This window comes from Oculina patagonica, chromosome 1 (assembly GCF_052425735.1).
Source record: "Oculina patagonica isolate OP01 chromosome 1, crgOcupat, whole genome shotgun sequence".
NCBI lineage: Eukaryota > Metazoa > Cnidaria > Anthozoa > Scleractinia > Oculinidae > Oculina > Oculina patagonica.
Genome location: NC_135758.1, coordinates 33,817,611 through 33,839,980, shown reverse-complemented (window position 1 = coordinate 33,839,980; position 22,370 = coordinate 33,817,611). Strand labels below are relative to the sequence as shown.

Here is a 22,370-nt window from a genome sequence, read left to right as displayed (position 1 = left end):
GTTTTCATTTTGATAATCCTTCTTTCATTAATTTATGATGAAGCAGGAAGTGTGGCATTTGGACTTTCTCCTTTGTGTGGGTTAAGTGTTCTTGGCCCTGTGGTGGAGCTAAGGGGAGCGTCCTGAGGCTCAGTCCCTTTCTCGAGTGAAAAACAAAGCCCGTATGGCCAGGGTGCTATGGTACTTTTAACTGAAGAAAAGAATGACTAGTACAGCCATCAGGGCAGGCTACCCTTTAAAAAAAAAACTCCACTACTGCTTCCTATAAATAATCCCTAGACCATTTGAGATTTGGACAAGAGTTAAGCTAGGCCTGGTTCAAAACTAAAATTTTGGATGCTTCAATTGGTGGTTTGTAAACCGGGATGTATATTCACCTCGAAATATCAAGAGGGGCCTGAAGTGGTAAAATGGGAACTGGGATTTGGGTAAATTTTTACTGGGGAAATGGAATTTGGGTAAAATTTGGGCTGGGAGAGTATCCCCCCCCCCCATTCATTCAGGACCCTCTATCAGTATAAACTAACTCGAGCACGTGCTGGTCGACTCACGGAAAATCCGCGAAACTAGTCATAATGGAGAGTCATAACCAAAGATTTGTATGTTGGGACCAGTATGGAAGACATTATTGAAATATAGAGCAAAAATGATTAACATGACTTAATTCCTCTTTCAAACAGGTACTTCAAAGGCTAGAATTTGACTTGGAACACTTAAAAATTTACTCTCTTCTCTTTGGCCAAATTCCAAGCTTCATTGCAGGACAGCAGCTCGATTTGTGCCTGTACGATGGCACACAACTCTTTGGGGGGCTCATGTTTGGCATGCAATTGGTGGTAGGTTATTCATCGTATGTGTTTTATTTGTTAACTGCTTTTTATCTGGCCAGCCTTTTTATATTGAAAGCAGTTGCGTATCGATCTAATCGCAGTTAGCAATAAATAAATTTGGATAAAATATGGTAGCTGCTACGTACATGTAAACGAAATGTTCGAGCTTTTGCAGTTGTGGTTTCCCTAGCACCATTATTTCCTTATATTATTTACCGCTGTCCTTTAACTAGTACTATATAAGCAGATAAGTACACTGTAGTTTTACCACTAAAGTGAATCTGGAATAAAAGTTGAAAAAAAAAAAAATAATAACAATGTATGACTGAGTAACAGCATATAAATTAATATGGAAGGAACCCTAAATTTACTCTGAGTTCTGGTCTTCTTTTTGTCGAAAGAGCGTCTGTTAATTCTTATAAATTTATTTTGTTTTCTTGTGACAGGAGTCATTCTTAAATGGCACTTCCCCTTCACCGCCCCAGTTCCTTCACGGGGGAAGGTTCGGCAGCCAGACTCGATACCAGGACCTCAGTCGTGAAATAGCCAATTTGAAGGGTCAAATGAGAGAACTGGTCATCATTCTTGGAAGCAACATCTTTGGCTCTGTACACGTCTCCAGCGAATAATAACTAAGTTACTGCAGGAAATCAATGTGCAGTTACACTGTAAAACAAATCGCTTGATTATTTATTATCGTGATAATTTAATGTAAAATACTGTTACAATAAAATAAAATACTGTGAAATACTGTTACAAATATCCAAGGAAATAAAGAAATTAAAATTGCATACTTAATGGTGTTTGCCGTAATGCTTTCAAACTATAATATTGTATCATTTTATTTACATACCCATTTCCTTGCGACGAGATGTTGTACAAAAGAGTCATGTCAGTGTGAATTACCGATAATTAGGTTCTCTACAGGGCACTCTACAAACTATAGAGAAAACAGTGCTCCAGCGGCTTGTATGACAACTTGCATGCATGCACTCTCCCAGAACAAAAAGTTCATTTTGAAACTCCAACACCTGTAGGAAGCTTGCTTTCTTCTTGGCTTTTGCCTCCTGTAAAATAGTTTTGAAAGCAAAATCCAGGTCGACCTTCCTGGGTGGTAGGATATTTTCGTTCCAAACTAAGTGCATAAATGTTTCAATATTCAAGGTGATGGTAAAGTCTGCGACAAGCCAAGTCGCCCATGTGGGCCAGAGCTTATCCCGGTTATTATAGCATGAAGCGATTAGGAGTATTTCTACTCCCCCTGGATGGGATGTTAATCCATCGCAGGGTTACCCCTCAGCATCAGTTTACCGGTACCCATTTATACACCTGGGTGGAGAGAGGCACTGTGAGAGTTATGCGTCTTGCCGGCCAGGGCTCGAACGAGCGTACGAACCATTAGGCCACCGCGTCTCCCCTCCAGGTGATGACCAGAATGCATAACCTCAAACAAAACCTAAGAGTGATTAATTGTTTGATTGATTGACTGATTGATTGATTAGTAACTAATTTCTGATTAATTTGTAGCGTTTACCACAATCAATTTAAACACCACCCCAAATTGATACAGCGGAGCAAAATAGAAACTTGCCTTTATATTTTAACTTTTTTTTACAATGCCATTTGTTTTACAAACAACACTAACTTTTCACTCATATATTTTTTTTCTATAATACAAGGGGTACAAAGATGTTCACTTTGTAAACGTCACCTTCTAATAACTCCCGTAGTTTCTAATGACGCAGTACTTTGGTTTCATGATGATGATACAATCCTACATATTTATACACTGTAACGCGTTCTTATTTCCATGAAGGCACCGCGTTTACAAATGATCAAGGTAATGTAGTAATGTAAAAAATAGAGGAATAGTGGACTTCTGTAGGCCCCTGAGGGCAACCGGATCATTACCTTAAGTAAAAACATAAAAAATCTAATCTAACAGTAACAATTTTCCCAGACTTTACCTTCCATTTACAAGATGGTTTAAAAATTGAATCAAGAAACATTTGAACGGTCCAGTCAATAGGTTTCGCACAAGGTTTCTCTTTTTTCACGGGACGGAAATGGGGTGCCATGCTGCGAAACAACAACAATCTTGGAAACCGACATTTTAAAAGAGATGTATAAATAAGAAGGCAAAAATGGTGACACAACTTGCAAACCACACCGTGCTGTACACTCTAAAAAACAATGCCACAATCTCGCTTGGAAGTGCAACAGATTTCATTAGCCCGATTGCTTCCGCCTATGATTTATGCTTCCTGCAAGTAGAACAGTTAGCATGTTTTCTCCAGTGCACAGAAGATCTGATCGATATTTCTACAGCCTAAATTGTGGCTTGGCTGAAGTATTTTGGTGTTACGACGTTAAAAGCTTTTCGTTTTTAAGACTACTTGATGTACTGTCAGTTTGTATTCTGAGTGGCAAAGAAAAATGATCATAGTTGTGTTCGGGCGCGAGAGGTTTTCCGACAGACCCTGATAGTTGTGGAGCCTACACTTTGTGTTAGCTTTTGGCCTGGCTGTTCAGGAACTGTACGTAGTTAGGTGTTAGGATGTCAGAGGCTTTGGCACACTGGCTCACGCTGTAGCGGCAATCCAGCTTCTGAGACGAATCTGCAAATAATACATGACACAAACTAGTTTTCAACGCAAACTTTGCCATTTACTTGTATGCCTTGTGAAAGCGGAGATGAGCTACTAACTAAAACGTCAAGAGAGAAAGGCTTTCGTGGCTTTAAGAGCTATGTCAATTTTTATACTACGTGCAAACTTACTTTAAAATAATGGAAACCTCAATGTTAAAAGTATACCCAAGAAAAACACCTAAGAGATAAAGATGGATGGCTAACATCGAGGAAGATTTAGGGGGCCGGTGGTCTTCAGTGACGTCCCTTCATCGCTTCTCGCACACTCGAGGGAGCCTGCGATGAAGGGCGTCCGATTGCTGGTCAGTCTTACTGCGTAACCTAAAGGGAGTTAAGCAAATAGGCTACTTTCCTATATTTTTACCAAACTACTTTAGCAAAGAGCCAGAATCCTACAGTGGCCGATCGAAAAGCTTGAAATAAATAAGAATTGAAAATTCTTGGAGTCTTTCTGTGAATATTTAGTCGAAAACAGCCTCTGTGCATGATTATAACTGTTTTGTACACAAAAAAGAAACTGAGTCGATTCAGTATATTACCATGTGTGACCCACTCGTCTTGCGCGACATACAAAACCGCTGGTACACAGTGCTGTGCAACGCCGTGTTCAGAGGGACTGGTACAGTTGAGCATCCATACAGGAAACACCACTCGAGCGTAATGCTACAAGGAATTGTGAAGGAAACCGTGTGAGCCATATAAAGACTAATGATATGTCAATTACCTGATAAGATCATTAGCCTGCGTGGCCGGCATTCAAAGGGGAAGGAGAAGGGGATCGCGCTTCGCACTCGAACTCCCTTTCTACCTTCTACCCTCCCCTTTGAACGACGGCCACGCGGGAAACCTGACTCAGCAGGGGCGGATCCAGGATTTCAAAAGGGGGGGGGGGGGGGTGGATGGCAGACCATTAGGGCCTAACCCTAACCCTAACCCTAAGTGGCGGCAGACGGCGAAACGTGGCGTAACAACAACCAGAAATGAGCGAGAGCTAATTTTTCTTTTTTTATTTATTTTCTTTTTCAAATAAAGTGACATTTCGAATTTTTTTTTACTGAAAAAATGGGGGGTGGATATCCACCCTATCCACCCCCCCTGTATCCGCCCCTGCTCAGATTATCGCGTCATTTAGTGGACGGTACCGATAAGTCGCAAGTGTTATCTCCTGGGCCTCTGCATACTAAGTTTAATGGTGCCACTACGTTAAAACACACATCACTGTTCCAAAAAGGTTGGGGACATAGTCTCTGATATTCTGTCTGGCCTATTGACATGTATTCGTGGGTTGGGTGCGTTGGGTGGGTGGGGTGAGATCCTGAACCGACTAATGGTGGCTGCCACTGGGGCCTTTGCATGCTGACATCCAATCTCATACCGGAGTTGAATTGCAATTAAAACGCATTTGTACATGTGCATATGAAATATACGTGTATACATACGGCTAACCATAAACGTATAAGTGAAGAAGGATCCGCCAGCGACTTTCGTGAAAAAATAACACTTAAAACAAGCAAACACTTGTAAGGACTAAAAAAGCGTCCCTTTTCCACTAACCTTTGGATAACCCATGCAGTTATCGAGCATAGTTAACTCTGTATCCGTTATCGCGTACACGCACCCTTCAACTGAATGTTCTGGATTAAATTCGATGTTAGGAAATCCGCCAGCCTCATTTGATGTACCTGGGAAGGTAGATAAAGGAAAGCCAAAAATATGCATGGAAAATAGAGAAAAGAAGAAATGCCAACAAAAATGATTAAGAAAGCGGCTTTCTCTTGAAACTACTACTTCGCTGATTCCCGGCTCTGTGTATGCATTAAAAATAAATCTTATTTATAAAAATTATTATACATACATTCACTCATTTGAAACTCATTCCACGCAGAGAGGCAACAACACTTACCCCTCTTGTTAAATCTAAGTTGGAAACCAAACAAAATTCCCCACAATCGCGTTTTTGGCTCTCGTCGCAAATAAATAGCCATCCTAAATGAAATCATGGAAAAAAATAACCCTGTTGGTTAGCCAAACATAGATTTGTGTTTTTGTTTGTCTGTTGTATAGTCCGGCGAGAGTGGACTAGAGACAGGAATAGTGTATTTGCCACAGTGTGATGGGTGTGCCGGAAAAAGTTGTTCCTGCTGTCGTTAACCACAAAGCCATAAGTCATTTACGCAATCTAAGCAAAGCGTTCTAGTTACAGTAAAATTCATTGTTCACATAAGACTTCCCTATACATCAGTAGAATTAGCAACTTTGTTCAGCAAACTCTGTTGCCCGGTGGTTTTGCTCTTACTTCGTTTTAAATAGTCTCATTCGACACATACTACCACACAATACTGCAACACTATCCCCAAATCAACATATATAAGATTCATCCCCGGTATACTTTAAATTTTGTACGTGTCAGGATCGAGACTTAAACGATAAAATATCTGTTTTACCGCCTCAATAAAAATAACTGTAATAAGAGATAGATGTAAAGGTCATACGATTGTACAACAGCAGCAGTTAAGTCACACCTGTTAGGGTTCATTTCAGGTCCATAAGCGAAGTAATACAATTGTCCCTCGGGAGGTTTTGCATTGATGTTGAAGCAAAGAGGTGGAAATGGCGCAACGTTCTTCCTTTTTGTAGCATATCTAAAAAAACAACAACAGAGTATTCCAGACAGTTCATCATTGTCTCTCTGATTCACATGGAGCTACTTAACGGCAATAAATCGTGGTCGTAATGATACAAACCTTGACTCAGATAGCGGCATTGTTTTAGCTACAACCTCCAAATTTGAGGAATCGTCATCGGAAGCATCAAAATAGCCAACATCAACGCTACCATCATTATCAGCGACTTTATCATCACCCTCGTCGTCATCGTCGAACCTTTGTCTAACATTCCCAGGATAAATTTCTTCATCACCTGAGGTCCACGCACGAGCACTTTTATAATCACTCTGATTCACTGTACCCCCAAAGTTTTCGAAAGAAGAATCCGTTACACAAGACATTGTTTCCACGCCAGAACTACTGTCTTCCACATCGTGAATACTTCTCAAATCGCTTTTATCGTCCATTGTCACAAACACCCCTGTTAGCATGCTCCTTAAAGCCTTTTTACCTCGTGAGCGTTTATTTTGCGCATCACTCCGCAGAGGTTTAGTCTTCCCCGACCCAGACCTGCCTCTGGGTATTTTCGAAAGTCCGCAATTCTCTTTACAGTCTCCAATTACATCATTTTGGTCATTTTGGTGAAATTCCTCGACACGATCCAAATCATTGCTAACGTCTGTCGATTCTTTTGCTACCAAAGACAGGCTGCTAGATGGAGTTCCATCTGTTTTTCTCCCCATCATGTTTTTGCCATTCCCATTCTGTTCGTCCAATATTTTTTTGTACTGTTCAGTAAAATAACCCGGTAGCGTCTCCCTCACATGCTTTGTCAGATCTTCTGTCCTTCCAACTATCGTAGGTGCGGTGGTGTTCAACCTCGTAGAATCATGAAAATCTTTATTTTTCTCCTTTTTCTTTCCCGTGCGTTTACCCGAAGGTGGTCTTGCACTCTTGGCGCCTTTTTCAAAAGATTTTTTTTCTCTAATGGCAGTACCTGTCGGTCTCGTATACCCAGCTGACTGCACCCTTCTAACCCTGGACCTCTCCCCTCTGGGGGTCGGGGGCTTCATAGCTGAAGTGCTGAGATTCAAAGAATCAAGCACTTTAAAAATGTCTGCCGAAGGTATTCTGTCAGAATCTAAAGCATCACTATCCAAGTAGGCATCAACACCCTGTTTTGTTATATCCTTATGAAATCCATACAGCGGATCCACTGTATGCTCATCAAATGGCGTATCAGATCCACTCGTGTCGAGCGTTGTCTTGTGTTCTTTTGCAGACTTCACACTGATGTGAACATCGATTACTGTAGCAGTATTTACACATGAAGGGTTGCTAGGAGGATCAACGGCCTCTCGTGGATCTGATTCTCTGGATCCCAAATGAGGCTTGTCTCTGCTCTTCTGATGAGACTTCTTCAGCGACGAAATTTTTGGAGAATCTGTTAAGGAATCATCCATAACCTCTGTATTACCCAGATCACAGCTCAAACTTCTATTTCTTTCGACACAACTTCTCTGTTTCTTTTGAGTACTACTAGTGTTGCAGCCGCTTGTCTTCTCTCCACGAAGAGTTTCATCACTGCGGCTTTCACCATCTCTATGGCAATCAACAGATTGCTGAGCCTGCTTTGCCCATCGACCGTCCTCTCTATCACTATCATCATCATCATTCTGTCTCTTTACACTATGATCAAAATAAGGTTTACAGCTACTGTTAAGCTCTGAATGACTTCCTTTGCCTGTTGATGAGCACTGGTTATTTTCCTCAGAGTGATCCCCAACCTTGTTATAATCTCCTGTACATTCAGCTTGATTCGCTCCATCAATGCTGTCTACGCTTCCATCTTCTGAAAAACTACAATCGCTGTCGTTGTTAGCCTCGTTGACAGAAGATGCACATGAAGTGTTGTGGATCGAGCTTTCTGGACGAAGAAGCTCATTAGGACTATCTGGCCTCGTTGTAGTGGAATTTGCAATGTCCGATGTTGAGAATACTCTGGAAGGTTTACCATTGTCTAGTGAACTCGTTGTCTGCCTTCTCGCAAAGCCATGGTAACTTCTCGTACCTGTAAAAAGATAAATACCACGGAAACGTTTTATTCAAAAAGATTGGACGCCCTCTTGAGATCAAAATAAATTCAACATCCATCTTTCGACGTACTTAACAAACAAGACGGATCGAAATCCTCCAATCACAGGCGGCACTAGCATGACTTTCTGGACTTGTGGGCTAATTTGCATGAAACCAACAACGGTATGCATTGGTTTTGATTGGCTCATTTCAAACAGCACGTCAAAAGACAATGTCAAAAGATAGCTTTGCACGTAACACTGAAAGCGAGTGAGTGTCATTTTCTCTAACGATTGGAAGGCTATCAAAACTACATAATTATAACCAATTCCCTGCTAATCGGTTCTTCAAATTCGACAGAGACAGATCACACAGACTTACCAGCTACAATTCCTTGACAATTCCTCATGAGTGGACCGGAGGCTGTCATAGGCCGCCCAAGTGGCTTGAGGTTGCCTCTCTGTAGTTGTGAATGGGGGAGATTAAAATTTCTTGTCCGTTTTGTTTTGTCCAGCTGCCGTTTTACCTTTGAAACTCCAGCAAGGGTCCGCTGCTTCAACTCAAAGCTTGGATCAACCACCTTAACATTATTGGAGGTAGATGCAAGCAACGTTAGTGAAAACAAGATATAAAATAAAAATACATACTACTTATTAACCGAGAGTGAGGTTATTACAGGGGAATCTCAGACCGAGGCCTTGATGTATTGACCGAGCGACAGCGAGGTCAATACATCAAGGTCGAGGTCTGAGATTCCCCTGTAATGACCGAACGGACGAGGTTAATAAGTTATTTATTATATGGCCTTTAAGCACTATTCAAAAAGAGTATAATCAAGGGAAAAAACACTGGAGGTAAAACTCGCTCTCGCTCTCTGTGGCTATCTTCGTCGCTCATACTAAAGAAGTATCGGTATGCTAATATTTTTCTTTCATTTATTGAAAAGATAGTTATATTTTGTCACAATTTTTTGTTGATTTTCAAATTTGCCCCCTCGCTAGTAGCTTTTACTCACAACTCCAAAAACCGTCGAGCCGAGAAAAATTTTCATAATGCCCGGTCATTACAAGAAAATAATGCCCGCTCAACAGCCAATCAGAGCGCGCGTACTATTGTAGCCATATAATAATGAAAAGTTTCAAATTTTAGCTAGCTACATATATAGAACAATAAGCAAGTGGCTACAAAGCATGCACAACAGGTGAAAAGTTTTTGTACTTAATAACTGCACAGGCAGTAAGTATGCAGTACTGCTGTAAATTTTTATTCAAATTTTATACAGCACAGCCAATAAAATAGGCAGTGATACTAGACCTGTACACATCATAATTTGTAAGTAAGAGATGTAAAAACAAAGGTTTCTTAAACCACATAATTATAACTATTTTCAAATGAATTACAAGCACTAACTTTTTAAACCCAAAATTTAACCTTACCAATGTTGGCCCCTTGATATCTTTTTCTGGCCCCTGCTTAAAAGGAGAGGTGATGTAAACATTTGGTTTAGGAATCTGCACTCTGCTGGGCCTATTTTTGTTCCTAGCAATGGATCCACCTGTGCCACTGTTATGAAAAGTGGAATGATCTCTTTCACTTTGAGCAACCAATGATGAATTTTCTAGAAAATGACAATGAAGATAATAAGAATAGAGGCTACTGTAGGAAAAAAGGGCAGGGAACTCTTGAAAGGTAAAAATAAAGTTATGTCTTAACAGCCCCCCCCCCCCCCCCTTACCAATTTCACATGCCAATTTGACATCAATTATTTATTATAACATTTTTAATTTTTTTATAACATGACCATATCAGCTTTGCTGTAATTTTTTAAATGGTGTATTAATAAATGCTACTAGTTAGTAGTATAAATGCTACTTTTAAAATGCCTTCCCCGCTTCTCTTCAAGAACTCTTTTGGCCCTTTCTGGTTATACATGTAAGCCACTGTTATGAAAAGTGGAATGATCTCTTTCACTTTGAGCAACCAATGATGAATCCATACACATAAATATACCAATTCAAGTTATTGGTTATTTGTGGATTACCATGATCCCTTTGGTTATTCAGGCACATTATTCTGATAACAATTCACTATTCCTTTTGCCATTCTTACCAAGGCTGAGCTCTGCAAATCTGGTGTCAATGCTCAAGTGCTTTCCTGGTTGCTGAAAAAAAAAAAAAACTAACAGTAAATCAAGGAAATAACAGAATATATATACTGGTAGTAGTTTTTTTTTTTTTAATCTGCTATTTTAATCTTAAGTTTTAATTTTTATTGAATCCTAGGAAAGTTTTTAACCGTATTCTTATAATACACTGTATTTCTAAAATTGTAAATTTTTAGGCTTTTAATTAATTTGATGTAAGGGGCATTTGATCATATCCACATGTTTATTTGCACTGAATAAGCATTAAATTATTATTACTAATTAAATTATTTAATTTTGTATAGTAATGCTTTGAAGAAGGTATTTGGCATTTGTGATCTATAAAAAAAATTGCAAAATTTGGGTCACCCAGGTAACCAATTAGAGTGCTCCTTTTTATTGTCGACCAGTTTGCCATAAAGTAAACACTCATACATTTAACTGCCACCAGCAGTGAGAAGCGTGCAGCTGGTGAGAAGCAAGAGGTTAAGGGATCATGATACGTTTCTAAGGTCTTTCATAATTATGCAAAAATAAAGTCATTGGACTCATGTTATCGATATACTTCCAGCACACGACCCATATTTGACCGAAACATGACTGAATAGATATAACACTGATAATAATAATTGACTGATATATCACCTACAGTTGTACACTTGACCAATGTGCAACTGTGACACATTTGACAAACATGGGACTGCTACACATTGACCGATAGTCAATCACTGAAGCTGATAATTGACTGACACTCAGCCAATACCGGTAAATTGATACAAACTGCAAATTGACCAACTATCAATTTAACCCAGTGTCGCCCAAATATCAAATAACTATTGGTTGATATGTCAACCAATGGTTCGACCGATACATCACTGACACTAGACTGATATACCACAGACAACTGACCAATACTTGGCCAAGATGCCACACGGACACAATTCAACCGAAAGTCAGCCAATAGATGGTTGACAGACAGACTGATTGACCAACATACAGCATACCTGCCAACTCTCCAGGCTTTCCTGGGAGTCTCCAAGTTTTTCATCAAATCTCCTGGTCTGATTATCGGAGAGTACAGTCAACTCTCTCTAAATGGACACCTCTACAGTTTGTAAAAGACGGACACCTCTTTAAGACGGACACCTGGTTTGGTTAACTCCCTATAAGACGGGCACCTCTCTAAAACGGGCAGTTGCAGCCAGTCCTCGTGGTGTCCGTTTTAGAGAGAGTTCACTGTATAATTAGGGGTAATGAATGATCTTTGTGAGCATGCAAGCACAGCGTTTTCTTTCTTTTTTTCCTAACATTTTGCGAGCATTCCGAGCAGAAGCCTAATTTTTGCGAGTACTGCAAAATTTTGATGGCCCATTCAGGACCCCTTGTATTTGTACATTGTCTTAAATGATATCCTTACAATGCAAAGATTTCTAGACATCTCCAGATTTTTGTACTCGGGGGGTTGGCAGGTATGATACAGTATCTTAAGAGACTATAGATCCATAGTTAATCAAAACTATAACAAAATTCTCGATTGGTGATTGGTTATCAGCAGCCCGATTTGAGCACTAATAGGACAGTGTACGCGTCATGCCTGTGTTATTGGACAGTACACGTCATTTTGCGCGCGCTGTTGTTGTGCATTTTGTTGAGTAAACTGTTATGTTTTGCAGTTTTTATAAAAACGTTAAACCATTTGACTAAAGGTTAGTTTGTTTCTCAAATTTTGTCATAGTTTTGATTAATTGGTAACAGGACTTTGTGTCGTCCAATTCTGTCTGTAATCATACTCGTGATTAAACAAATCGGACTCCCGCTTCGCGGTCGTCCGATTTTGTTAATCACTCGTATGATTACAGACCGAATTGGACTCCACTCAGTCCTATTACCATTATAAATATTATCATCAGTGTTGGGTGAGCTGCTGTTCACAAATGCCTAACTTGTAATTAAGCTTACATGAGTAATACATGTACATGTAAATCTTATTGCATGCAACTCTGCAATTTATGAATATCCCATTCGCTGTTTACAAAGCCCTTTCGAGTTATCATCTGATCACATTAAACCTTAAGTTTGACATTTCATTCAAGACAATATTAAACAATAGTCTACATTTAGCAAATTAACTTAATAACAGATATGGCTTGAATTATTGAAAAAATCGTCTACCTGATGATTTGTACCACTTGGTGGCCTCACATCAAATTCAATGTCATAATCTTCCAACTCCTGCCTGCATCTTTCTGTCGCTGAACAGCTCCTTGTACTGGATGCAGACGATTTTCTCGGAATCCCAGTTGAGTAAACTTCGTTGTAAGTTCCAGTTGCATCCATTTTACACTTCTTTTTTTAAAAAAATTCCACGTCTGATCGATCATTGAATGTGTTTTTTGCCTTGTTAAAACACCAAACCTGCCTTTGCTTATCTTGACACCTCACTATAAAAAGATCAGTTTGATTGAACTACATGTACTTTATGTTTCTCTACTTTGTTATTTCTGCGGATCAGGCCAAGGGCAGCTATTTCCGACGCGATTTCCATATTTCCATGGAATCGGACGCCATTTTCAGATTTTCCCGCTTCCCAAAGCATCATGGAAGTACAGGCTGCTAAGGCCTATGGGAAATTCAATATGGCGGATGACACGTTTATACGGCCCTGCCAAAGTGGAAAGGATTCTTATCTATTTGATATGGCTGGGGACAATGTTAAATGGAAAACGGTATCTCTGACTCACGTTGAATATCCTGAAGGTAATTACCGCTAATTTATTGGGTGTTTTGTGTCGTTTTCAGGCTAAACCAATCACACATACACACAACGCAGACAACGATCTTGAGCGTTGCACTACCACTTGGATCTGTTTATAATTAAGCCTACTGTGTGATTGCAAACCTCTCCTTGCGTACTTTTACAGTGCCAAGTTAACTTTGCTTCCTTTTACTTGCATGTTACAGGAGATATTGTCGGCAAGATCTTAGCATGGTGTAGTTTGCTTCCTATTTTTATCGCAGTTGGTTTTATAACTTTAATAGTCTTCCGACGTGAAATACACACGGTAAGTCAGTTTATTTTTGTTTCACCGACCAATAGAACTGACTGTAGAATTTTGAGAACTGTTGTTTGATTTTGTCACTAATGATGTATCAGTCACATCCATGGGTGCAAATTCCCCCCACCCCCACCCCCCCTGCCCCCTTAGACAATTAGGTGAGCTAGAAAGAGCAAATTCAAGCTGCATGTATAGGAAATACATATCAGGGTTTTCAATGTTTTCTTGCACTGAAAGTTATCCCTTTTTATTCCTGGGGTATCTAATCAAATGTGTTGCAATTAAATGCAATTGCACACCAATCTTTTGATTGGGTTCTGTAATCGAACATTATCAAACTCACAATTCAATCCAATGTTCAATTACCAAATGGTTGTCAATCGTACTCAATCAAATGTTTGGTTACCGAACTTTCAAACGTCAAGAGATACATTCTGAACAAAATTAAGTCAGATTACCTGGTAAGTTCAGTTACTTTCGATATTGTTCAATTGGTTTTTGATTAGTTCAATAATCGAACTCGCAGCAAATAAGATGTTTGATTTTGTTTGATTACCAAACCCAATCGAACTATTGGTGTTCAATTGACTGCGATTGAATTTCGGTTCAATGTTGTTCGATTAGATACCCTGGGTTAATTGGTCCTCTGTGATGTCCTAACCAGTGGAGCATTACAGTAAACTGCCAACATAAAGGGGGGGGGGGGGGTTGACCAAAATGTTTTAAAACGGTCAAATACCTGGGAGGTAGGAGTGGAATAGATGCATCTTAAGTTTAACAAACATGCTTCGGCAGATGCATGGTGGCAGCAATGAACTAGTGATTGTGTTGTTCCAGAAAATATTTATACCTCCCCCATGGAAAGTTATTTTGGTTTGCCCCCCCCCCCCCCTTCTGGAAATTCCAGTTTCCCTTCATACACCCCACCCCCTCGGAATTTCCAATGACCTTCTGTGGGTAGGGTATGGATATTTTCTGGAACAACACCTAAATGAAAAATGATACAGATTGTCCCAACAGAGTTTTTCTTTTGCAGATGACATTTTTTGGTGGAATTTTATTAAATGAACTTGTTAATATGGTTGTAAAGCACTCGTTGGCACATCCTAGACTTTGTGGAGAACATTTGTTTCCCCATTCTGGCCATGGAATGCCTTCAGATCATTCCCAGTTTATGGCATTTTTTGCCATCTATTCTGTATTGTTTATATATGTGAGGTAAGTAATGCATTACTCTTTTTATATCTCAAATTTTATTGTACAGTACATGTATATCAGGTCTGTTTCAGGATTAAGTGTAATTGCCTGTTATCATACTTGCAATTAACAAATTCAGACTCCTCTTTCATGGTTGTCTGTTTTTGTCAGTCAAATATTTACTAAATCCGTTGATTAACTTATTGTTATCATGTAATTAATTAATCAATCATTCAGTCAGTCACGTGTACAGCATGTATAAATCATTAGCTACTCAGTCCTACATGTTAATACATTAATATTTTATTGGTACATTGTATTTATTAATTCCTAGTGTCATTGATATGATCATAACACCAGTAATGTTTAAGGTATTTACAAGTACTGTTTATACATGTAGTACAGTCAAACCCTGATTTAGGGGCCACCCTTGGGAAAATGCTAAGTGGCCACTAAATAGAAGTCTGGCTGCATTATAGGGGCTGGCCATCGCAGAGATTTTCAACTGAACTTGTATACTGTATGTAGCAGTTGATTATGCAAGTTTACTTTTTGACTGAATCCCAGTTTCTCAAACCCTCAATTTCTTGAACTTCCCAATAACTCAAAACAAATCATTGCATCCTGATTCATTTGTTTTTTCAGGCTTCTGCATTTTTCACAGGCAACTACAGTGTGGGATGATTTAATAGACAATTTATGGCGTCATGTATTAGCAGTTGGTGTTGTATTAGTTGCTGGTGCCGTTGGATTTAGTAGGTTAGTGTCCCTTTGATTTGACCTACTATTTATTTGATGAAGAAGAGCTTGTCAATTTAAGAATATTATTATATTAGGTAAGTTAGACCAAGGCCTGTGTTAGAGCAGTTTTCAATTGAGTGTCGTAAAACCAAAACCAAAAGTAATTACTATGGCCAATCACAAAGGACACACACAATCCAGTGAACCAATCAAAACTTGAAGCAAATACATCAAACTGTCAACGAATCGCTGGAAAACGTGCACGAGCGAGTCACGATTGGTTTTGGTTTTACTCCTGATTAGCCGAGAAAGTGGCGCGAAATTTTTAAACCAATCACTAAGCGTAGTGAACGCAAAACCAAAGCAAATGCAAATTACTTTCGACACTCAAGTGAAAACTGCTCTATCTGACGTAGGCAACTAAAACTGTCAGTCATCTTAATAGTTCTTTCCATCATGTGAAAACCAAATAATTTTTTTCCAGATATTTGCCAATACTCCCACCAAATGTCAGCTTTATCTTGAACTGTCAAGGAACAACACAACCCCCACCATCTGCGATACGGCATACACTAATGTTTTCCTGAAAAGCTGAAACCAACATTCATCAGATATTGTATACACCTGATTGAGGAATTGTTGACCCGTGAAAGGCATAAACCATGAACAATGAGACCCAAATGTTTATTGGAAATCGGGAAAAAACAATAATGTCATCTTTAATAATAATAAGACAGGTTGAATAAAGCATGCTCTTAAGGTAATATCTTAAATATCAATAAAAGGAATATTACCTTATTGTTACTTATTTTCGCGGGTACTTAATTTCGCGAAAATGGAACAGGAATATTTCGCGAGACTTAATTTTCGCGATTTGGCCAAAAATACGTAATTAGCATAAAAATTACAATAGAAATCGTTTAGAATTAATTTTCGCGGGTCTTTAATTTCGCGATTTTTTGAAAATCGCGAAAATCGCGAAAATTAAGTCCCGCGAAAATAAGTAACAATAAGGTACTAAGCTTACCAAGGCTGTCTACCCAGAATACCATTGGGTCATATCATTCAGGTTTATGCTTTCACATGGTCAACATTTCTTCAATTAGGTGTATATAAATCTGGTTGTCTTGCATGAACAACATGGGATTGAGTAAATCTATTGTCTGTGATATAAAACACAATATTTAATGCTACAGTATGATGAATCATCAAATTAATTTTTGGTTTCAAGCCAATCAAAATCAAGATAGTTAAGTGTATGTTTAATAAATTTATCTTATTTCCACAGGATATACCTCAGATACCACACACCACATCAAGTGGGTTATGGCTTTCTGTTGGGGAGTGGACTGGGTGCTGCTTGGTTTATGTTCACGCAGACAGTTCTCACACCCCTATTTCCTACAATAACAACCTGGTAATGTGTCACACTGACTAGGAATACACCATTTAATTTTTTATACGGACATTATAGTGACCAAAGAAAATATCAATTACTGTACATGTATACGCTATTGAGTTGTACATAAAATAAGAGCGGTGCCTCTCTTTCCTTTTTGGGTCAAGTGAGAAGCAAAAGAGCTCAAAGAACTTAAGACTAGGCCTGGAAGCTTAACAAAGTTTTCCTTGATAGAAAGTCAAGCAGTTGAGAACAGTCATGAAAGTCATGCATACACCTGCACTGGTTTGATTCACAGCGAGCTGCACAGGGCAAAGAATTTCCCTTATAAGAATGTCCTTGCACTAAATCTTGCACTTCAGTGCAACATTTTTGATTATCATGTGAATTCTTAATTATTTTCCTTTCAATTGCTACAATCAACACAAATTCGTGTACAGCACACACAAAATCTACCTTTTACCTAGAAAAGAGTTAAAATCTTCATAAAATTGCAGCTTTACTGCAGCAGCAGCTGCTCATGGCATGGTGACAATGTGGCTGAGTGCATGTGGTTAGAGTGCCAGACTTGAAATCCAGAGCTCCCAGGTTCAAGTCCTGTTCAGATCCACTGTCTGGAGTTGTTCTTGGTAGACCTAAATTCAATGCCCTGGCCACACTTACATGTATAAATAGCCAGCTGGTTTGCCTCCTTAATGGCTTAGGAGTTCAACATGGGACTACTAAGAATAATGCCAGCTAGCAGTCAGAATGGGGTTTGAACTTGTGACCAGGGCTCTAACCCCTTGGGCACAATACTTCCTGTAAGTGTTGTACATAGTCATTGATAACATCTAGCAGTTGTCATATATACTGGTATATATTAAATAGTACAGACTGTATGTAATATAATAATTATTGGGTTTTCTCCAACAGGCCCCTGTGTGAATATCTAATGATCCGTGATTCAACTTTGATCCCATCAGTAATGTGGTTTGAATACACACAGTCAAGAACAGAAATGAAGTAAGCATGTTCTTACATGTACTTGTCTTCAGTATCTTCATTGCCTTTGAAAAAATCATAAGCGACTAGATGATAAATATTGACAACTAAGCGTAATTTAATTTCATTTTTTTATTAGAAAACGTCAGAGAAGAGGCTCACACAACAATTACTTCAAGTCCCATACTTCCTGAGAGGAAGGATTGTGCTAACAGAAGGCTTGTCATGATTTCTCTACAACGAAGAGAAATGTATCAGACACCTTTTCTAGTCAACTATCGGGACATTAAGTTCTTCTGATTAAATCCTCTGATTGTGATTGAATGAAACTGATCATCTGGCACTATAGTGGCTGTCTGTTGATGCAAGCCATCAAGCAGTGAACATTTTAGACCTAATTATTATCAACTAGTGGAAATCATAAGAATTGATGAGTTATGCCAATGCTATACATGTACCATCTATCAAATTGATAGGTGGTTTTATGAGTGCAAGTGTTGCTTTTCGTCTACAAAAAGGATTAAACAAAATAATCAATAATTATGATAAATACAAAATTAATTTTGTTTAAAGGACACAGTTTTTCTGTGGGTTACTTACAGCTGATAGTCCCTGAAAAGAAACACTTCTAGCCTATAGGGTACAAATGCTATTGGGTACAAGTTTTGAGGCATGTTTGGAAGGAGTTCCTTTTCCACTCAGCAACATTTTTTTACACGTGCCTCTCTCTACTTTTTTTTTAATGATCATAATTATTATACCTCCAGTTAGTCTGGTAGCTTTTTGCAACTACATGTATAAGCAAACTGCTTAAAAAGAGGCCTTCCAAGGGGGTTTCTGATGTCGCTTTGTCGCTTGTATCCAACCCATGTGTCGCCTACAGTATGGTGGGGGAAACATTGTCGCTATCACGAATATACACCCTTTCAGTGCCAGTTTCTGTCGGTTGTCAATGCTCTGGAACAAGATTGTCGCTACCTGTTTAGTTATTTTAGAGCAATGTCCCCTGTTGCACAAACCCCTTGGAAGGCCTCTAAAAATACACGTGGGAGTTTGCTTGCCCTGATCCTTGTGATCTCTCTTTACATGTTCTTCCTTACAAAACCACTACAGCAGTCAAGCAAGCGGGTAATGAGAATAATGAAATTCATCAACTAATTGTTGGCTATTACCTTGAGCAAGCAGTGCAACAAAAAAATTACACATGGAAAGATATGTATGCCAGTGAATAGAATTATTTTGAGCTTACAAAGGAGGTATTATCCATTTTATGGTTTCAAGGTACGAGTTTGAGTTTCAAGTTTGAGTTAGAATATTGAGTTACTATTTTTAGCCTAAATGACACTCTGTTAGCCTTAAAAAGGTTATCTTTCATTTGTTGGTAAGGGTTATACTATATAAACGATAAACACTGAAATTGCAGTCAGGAATATTCATAACTCAAATATTTGTCTGTCACTGACTATTATCAAACGTTGTTAACAACGTTTGTTTGAAACTCTTATAAAGACGTTTCGGCCGAGAATCTTCGGCCTTCCTCGGTTTTGAAAAAAGCCAACGGCTTACAACGGTTTCATTATGCGCGTGCGAGAGTGTCTCACAGAACACGCGTGACATGGCGAAAGCGCGCGATCGCTGCACGAGACTTTAAATGTCACACTAGCGACTTGTAAATGTCGGGAATGTCAATATGTTCATTTCCCGCTTTCTGGTCGGCCGAAACGTCTTTATAAGAGTTTCAAACAAACGTTGTTAAAAACGTTTGATAATAGTCAGTGACAGACAAATATTTGAGTTAGTTATACTATATGTTTATGTTGACACTACATTGTATGCTTAAAAAATTATGTTTTTTGATTCTTATGTAATAAGTGAGCATCTTTCCCCTGATGTAATAATAAATAATATTTTTTTACAAATTGGACCAAAAATGTCTATCCTGAAACTTAAAATTCTTACTCAAACTTAAGACTTGATCTCATGAAAATAATTATAATTAAAGGTAAACTCTTTAAGAGAAAAGTCTTGTAAATATATTTACTGTGACTGTTGTAATTCTTATTCTCAACTCTCCTTAGAATGCGCTTGTTTCTAATGCCTTCATTTTTTTCCTTTTTTTAATTACTATTTTATTCGCTCCATTTCTTTCAGTTGTTTGCAAAATACTGGAATGTGAATGTTGTACTTTAGCACAAATGAATGATCCAGTTATTATTATTATTATTATTATTATTATTATTATTATTATTATTATTATCATGATCATTATCATTATTATTATTATTACTATCATTATTATTATCGTGATTATTTTTATTATTATTATTATTATTAATAATAATACATAATAATACAACAACTTTATTTCATGTAATATTTTTAAAAAAAGGTAACATGTGTATATTATTATTATTATCATTATCATCATCATTTTTATTATTATTATTATTATTATTATTATTATTATTATTATTATTATTATTATTATTATCATAGGTAGACACTGTACCTGTACAATAGATGAGTAGACAAATGGACGAAAAGAGAGAAGAAATGTTTAGTTTCCATTTCCTTTACAAGTAATTGATAGCTATATTTTTGACAAAGCAAAATATATAAAAACAGTTCAATCAATGTGTTAAAGATGTTGACGAAGGTTGTGAACGATTTGTATTGTTTTGTTATTGTACTGTGGTGTTTAAAGGGGCTACTTTACGGGGATTTTGCAGATTTTTGGTCTAACCTGTTCTGAAATTTGTGGCAGGTAACTTAACCCATCAAAAGAAAGACATTAACCTTTAAGGTGGCTCCGTAGTTATTCCAGGCGCACTCGTCGATGTCAAACTTTGCGTTATAACTTTTTCGGCTTTGACGTGATGGCTATGAAACTTTGGAAAAACGTTCGCCTATCATTCAGTAATGATATGATTTAATTTGATTTCACTGGTGAAAAATATTTTCCATTTTACTGGCGTTTAACTGTACCCCCTTTTTGGACAAAATCGCGTCCAGTAAAAAATTTTGCTGATATATTTTTGCTAAATTTCTGGAATCAGCTTATATTCACCTAATACACACCATAGACAAGTTTCAGGAAAATCGTTGGAGCAGAAGTCTGGAAATACTAAGGTCATGTAAATTCAACGCTTACATTCTATTGAGAATTCTTCTTGGGATTGTAAGCTACTCCGCGTCTGATAGTATGCGAGCAGTTTGTTTACATAATTACGAGTACGAAATGAGCATGTGCGTCATTTATTTCAAGAATTCGCACCTACGGATAAGGGGGATTTAGTGATATGCGTGCTAACCACCCCAGGAAGGAGGGGAGATGTACTCTCCATAAGACAAATCATGAGGTGGTGTTATTAAATGTTACTTAAAAATTACTTGCTCGGGGCAAGTAATTTTTCTTTCATTTCAGAGACGTGTGTCGAAAGCCTTCTGTAATTTATTTCTTTCTACGTTTCCAAAGGCTTTCATGATTTCATAAATATTTCAGTTAAACGCCAGTAACATTGAAAATATTTTTCACCAGTGAAATCAAATTAAATCATATCATTACCAAATGATACGGGAAAGCTTTCCCAAAGTTTCATAGCCATCGCGTCAAAGCCGAGAAAGTTATGACGCAAAGTTTGACATCGACGAATGCGCCTGGAATAACTACGGAGCCACCTTAATTGCGGAAAGGAATCAAGCTACGGCTATAAATACCGATTTTTTTACATACGCGCGGAAACAACTTGAAAAAAAAAAGTTAAGCCTTAATTTTTCAAATTGCAATCCATTTCCACAGTTTCAGTGGTCTAATAGCAATTTTAAATAAAACGGACCATTATTTTTAGGTTCGAGAAATTTCTGGTGCAGTAAAATTAATAACTTCACTGGAGTGTCAAGCGTCTACTGAGCAGACCACAAGCGCTCCACTAATCAGGGACACGCCCAGGTCGAATTGGAATCTGTAGTCCTACTGGAAGGAGAAAAAATAGCCTGCTTAGCAGGCGGTCTTGTTGCGCGCGAAGTAAATTTTTAACGGCGAAGGCGCGAGAGTCTGGGGAGGAAATGTTCGCCTCCTCGCTCGGTCGCGCTCCTTTTATATACCATTCCCAGGGGTATATACAAGCACAGATCTCATCACAGATCGGCGTTTTGCATCGTCACTTCGCAGCACTGATGATATTAGTTCTGGCTTCCTGTATACATTGAACAGGCGCAGTTTTCAGACCCGATTGATATTCCGGCATCATACATTGCATCCAGGGCGACGTCGACTTAACAGTTGTAACAAATATAATTTAGCACGGTCAAGGTTTTAGGCCATCCCAATAAAATGTTTCGTTTCCCATCGCCCCGTCTTTTGTGATGATGGGTCGGTCGGTCGGGCAAAAAAAAAAAAAAAAAGAAAAAACACTTGGGTTCCAGAGAAGGCCGGGCTGCTAAGTAAGAAAGCCTGATTACAAAGTCAACTTGAAAACGTGGTCTTCGTTATTCCTTATCAAATGTCTAAACAGTCTTTAAATAACGTAGTATCGATGTTTATTAAAGACAAAGACATCATATACCAATCGTTGTTAATAAAACAAGATCGTGTGCTTGTAAATTGAAGTACTTGCTTCTTTAACTAGTGAATCTGGAATTTTTTTTTTTTTTTTTTTTTTTTTACTTTTCGAAAAAAATGGGTCGGT

The 22,370-nt window shown here is 38.3% G+C and overlaps 3 protein-coding genes across 6 annotated transcripts in view; 2 read left to right on the top strand and 1 right to left on the bottom strand.

The window, feature by feature from the left end:
* The window catches only part of LOC144665834 (uncharacterized), a 9,735-nt gene extending 7,985 nt beyond the window's left edge, over positions 1–1,750 (top strand). For both annotated transcript variants that reach the window (XM_078527125.1, XM_078527128.1), the window contains 2 exons: positions 681–836; positions 1,277–1,750. In XM_078527125.1, coding sequence (XP_078383251.1) covers positions 681–836; positions 1,277–1,459 — 339 coding nt within the window. In that variant the 3' untranslated portion in view covers positions 1,460–1,750. The remainder of the gene's footprint in view (positions 1–680; positions 837–1,276) is intronic.
* Positions 1,751–2,935: 1,185 nt separating this feature from the next.
* Positions 2,936–12,879, bottom strand: LOC144665543 (uncharacterized). Of its 3 annotated transcripts, XM_078526795.1 has the most exons (11): positions 12,716–12,879; positions 12,478–12,648; positions 10,272–10,323; positions 9,599–9,780; positions 8,544–8,742; positions 6,225–8,157; positions 6,003–6,122; positions 5,384–5,466; positions 5,035–5,162; positions 4,020–4,143; positions 2,936–3,448 (listed from the first exon to the last, which is right to left on the bottom strand). In XM_078526795.1, exons 2-11 carry the CDS (start codon positions 12,640–12,642, stop codon positions 3,339–3,341), a joined length of 3,096 nt encoding a protein of 1,031 aa, XP_078382921.1. In that variant the 5' UTR covers positions 12,643–12,648; positions 12,716–12,879; the 3' UTR covers positions 2,936–3,338. The 3 variants fall into 3 exon arrangements, 2 of the variants coding, with proteins under 2 accessions (XP_078382921.1, XP_078382913.1); XM_078526787.1 differs by having other exon boundaries at positions 2,937–3,448; positions 12,478–12,879; XR_013572977.1 differs by lacking the exons at positions 2,936–3,448; positions 5,384–5,466 and having other exon boundaries at positions 12,478–12,879.
* Positions 12,880–12,890: 11 nt separating this feature from the next.
* Positions 12,891–18,310, top strand: LOC144665949 (dolichyldiphosphatase 1-like). The gene is made up of 7 exons (XM_078527260.1): positions 12,891–13,062; positions 13,267–13,367; positions 14,398–14,579; positions 15,204–15,317; positions 16,588–16,716; positions 17,614–17,703; positions 17,822–18,310. Exons 1-7 carry the CDS (start codon positions 12,903–12,905, stop codon positions 17,874–17,876), a joined length of 831 nt encoding a protein of 276 aa, XP_078383386.1. The 5' UTR covers positions 12,891–12,902; the 3' UTR covers positions 17,877–18,310.
* The last annotated feature ends 4,060 nt before the right edge of the window (positions 18,311–22,370 follow it).

What these genes read in the sequence shown, in the direction of transcription:
- LOC144665543 (XM_078526795.1), bottom strand. Translation starts at nt 12,642, where the DNA reads ATGGATGCAACTGGAACTTACAACGAAGTTTACTCAACTGGGATTCCG. An exon ending in ATGCCGCTATCTGAGTCAAG is followed by an intron (nt 6,123 to 6,224) that starts GTTTGTATCATT and finishes TTGTTTTTTTAG; the next exon opens with ATATGCTACAAAAAGGAAGA. An exon ending in CCTGAAATGAACCCTAACAG is followed by an intron (nt 5,467 to 6,002) that starts GTGTGACTTAAC and finishes GATTTCATTTAG; the next exon opens with GATGGCTATTTATTTGCGAC.
- LOC144665949 (XM_078527260.1), top strand. Translation starts at nt 12,903, where the DNA reads ATGGAAGTACAGGCTGCTAAGGCCTATGGGAAATTCAATATGGCGGAT. An exon ending in TCACGTTGAATATCCTGAAG is followed by an intron (nt 13,063 to 13,266) that starts GTAATTACCGCT and finishes TGCATGTTACAG; the next exon opens with GAGATATTGTCGGCAAGATC. An exon ending in TTTCCTACAATAACAACCTG is followed by an intron (nt 16,717 to 17,613) that starts GTAATGTGTCAC and finishes TTTCTCCAACAG; the next exon opens with GCCCCTGTGTGAATATCTAA.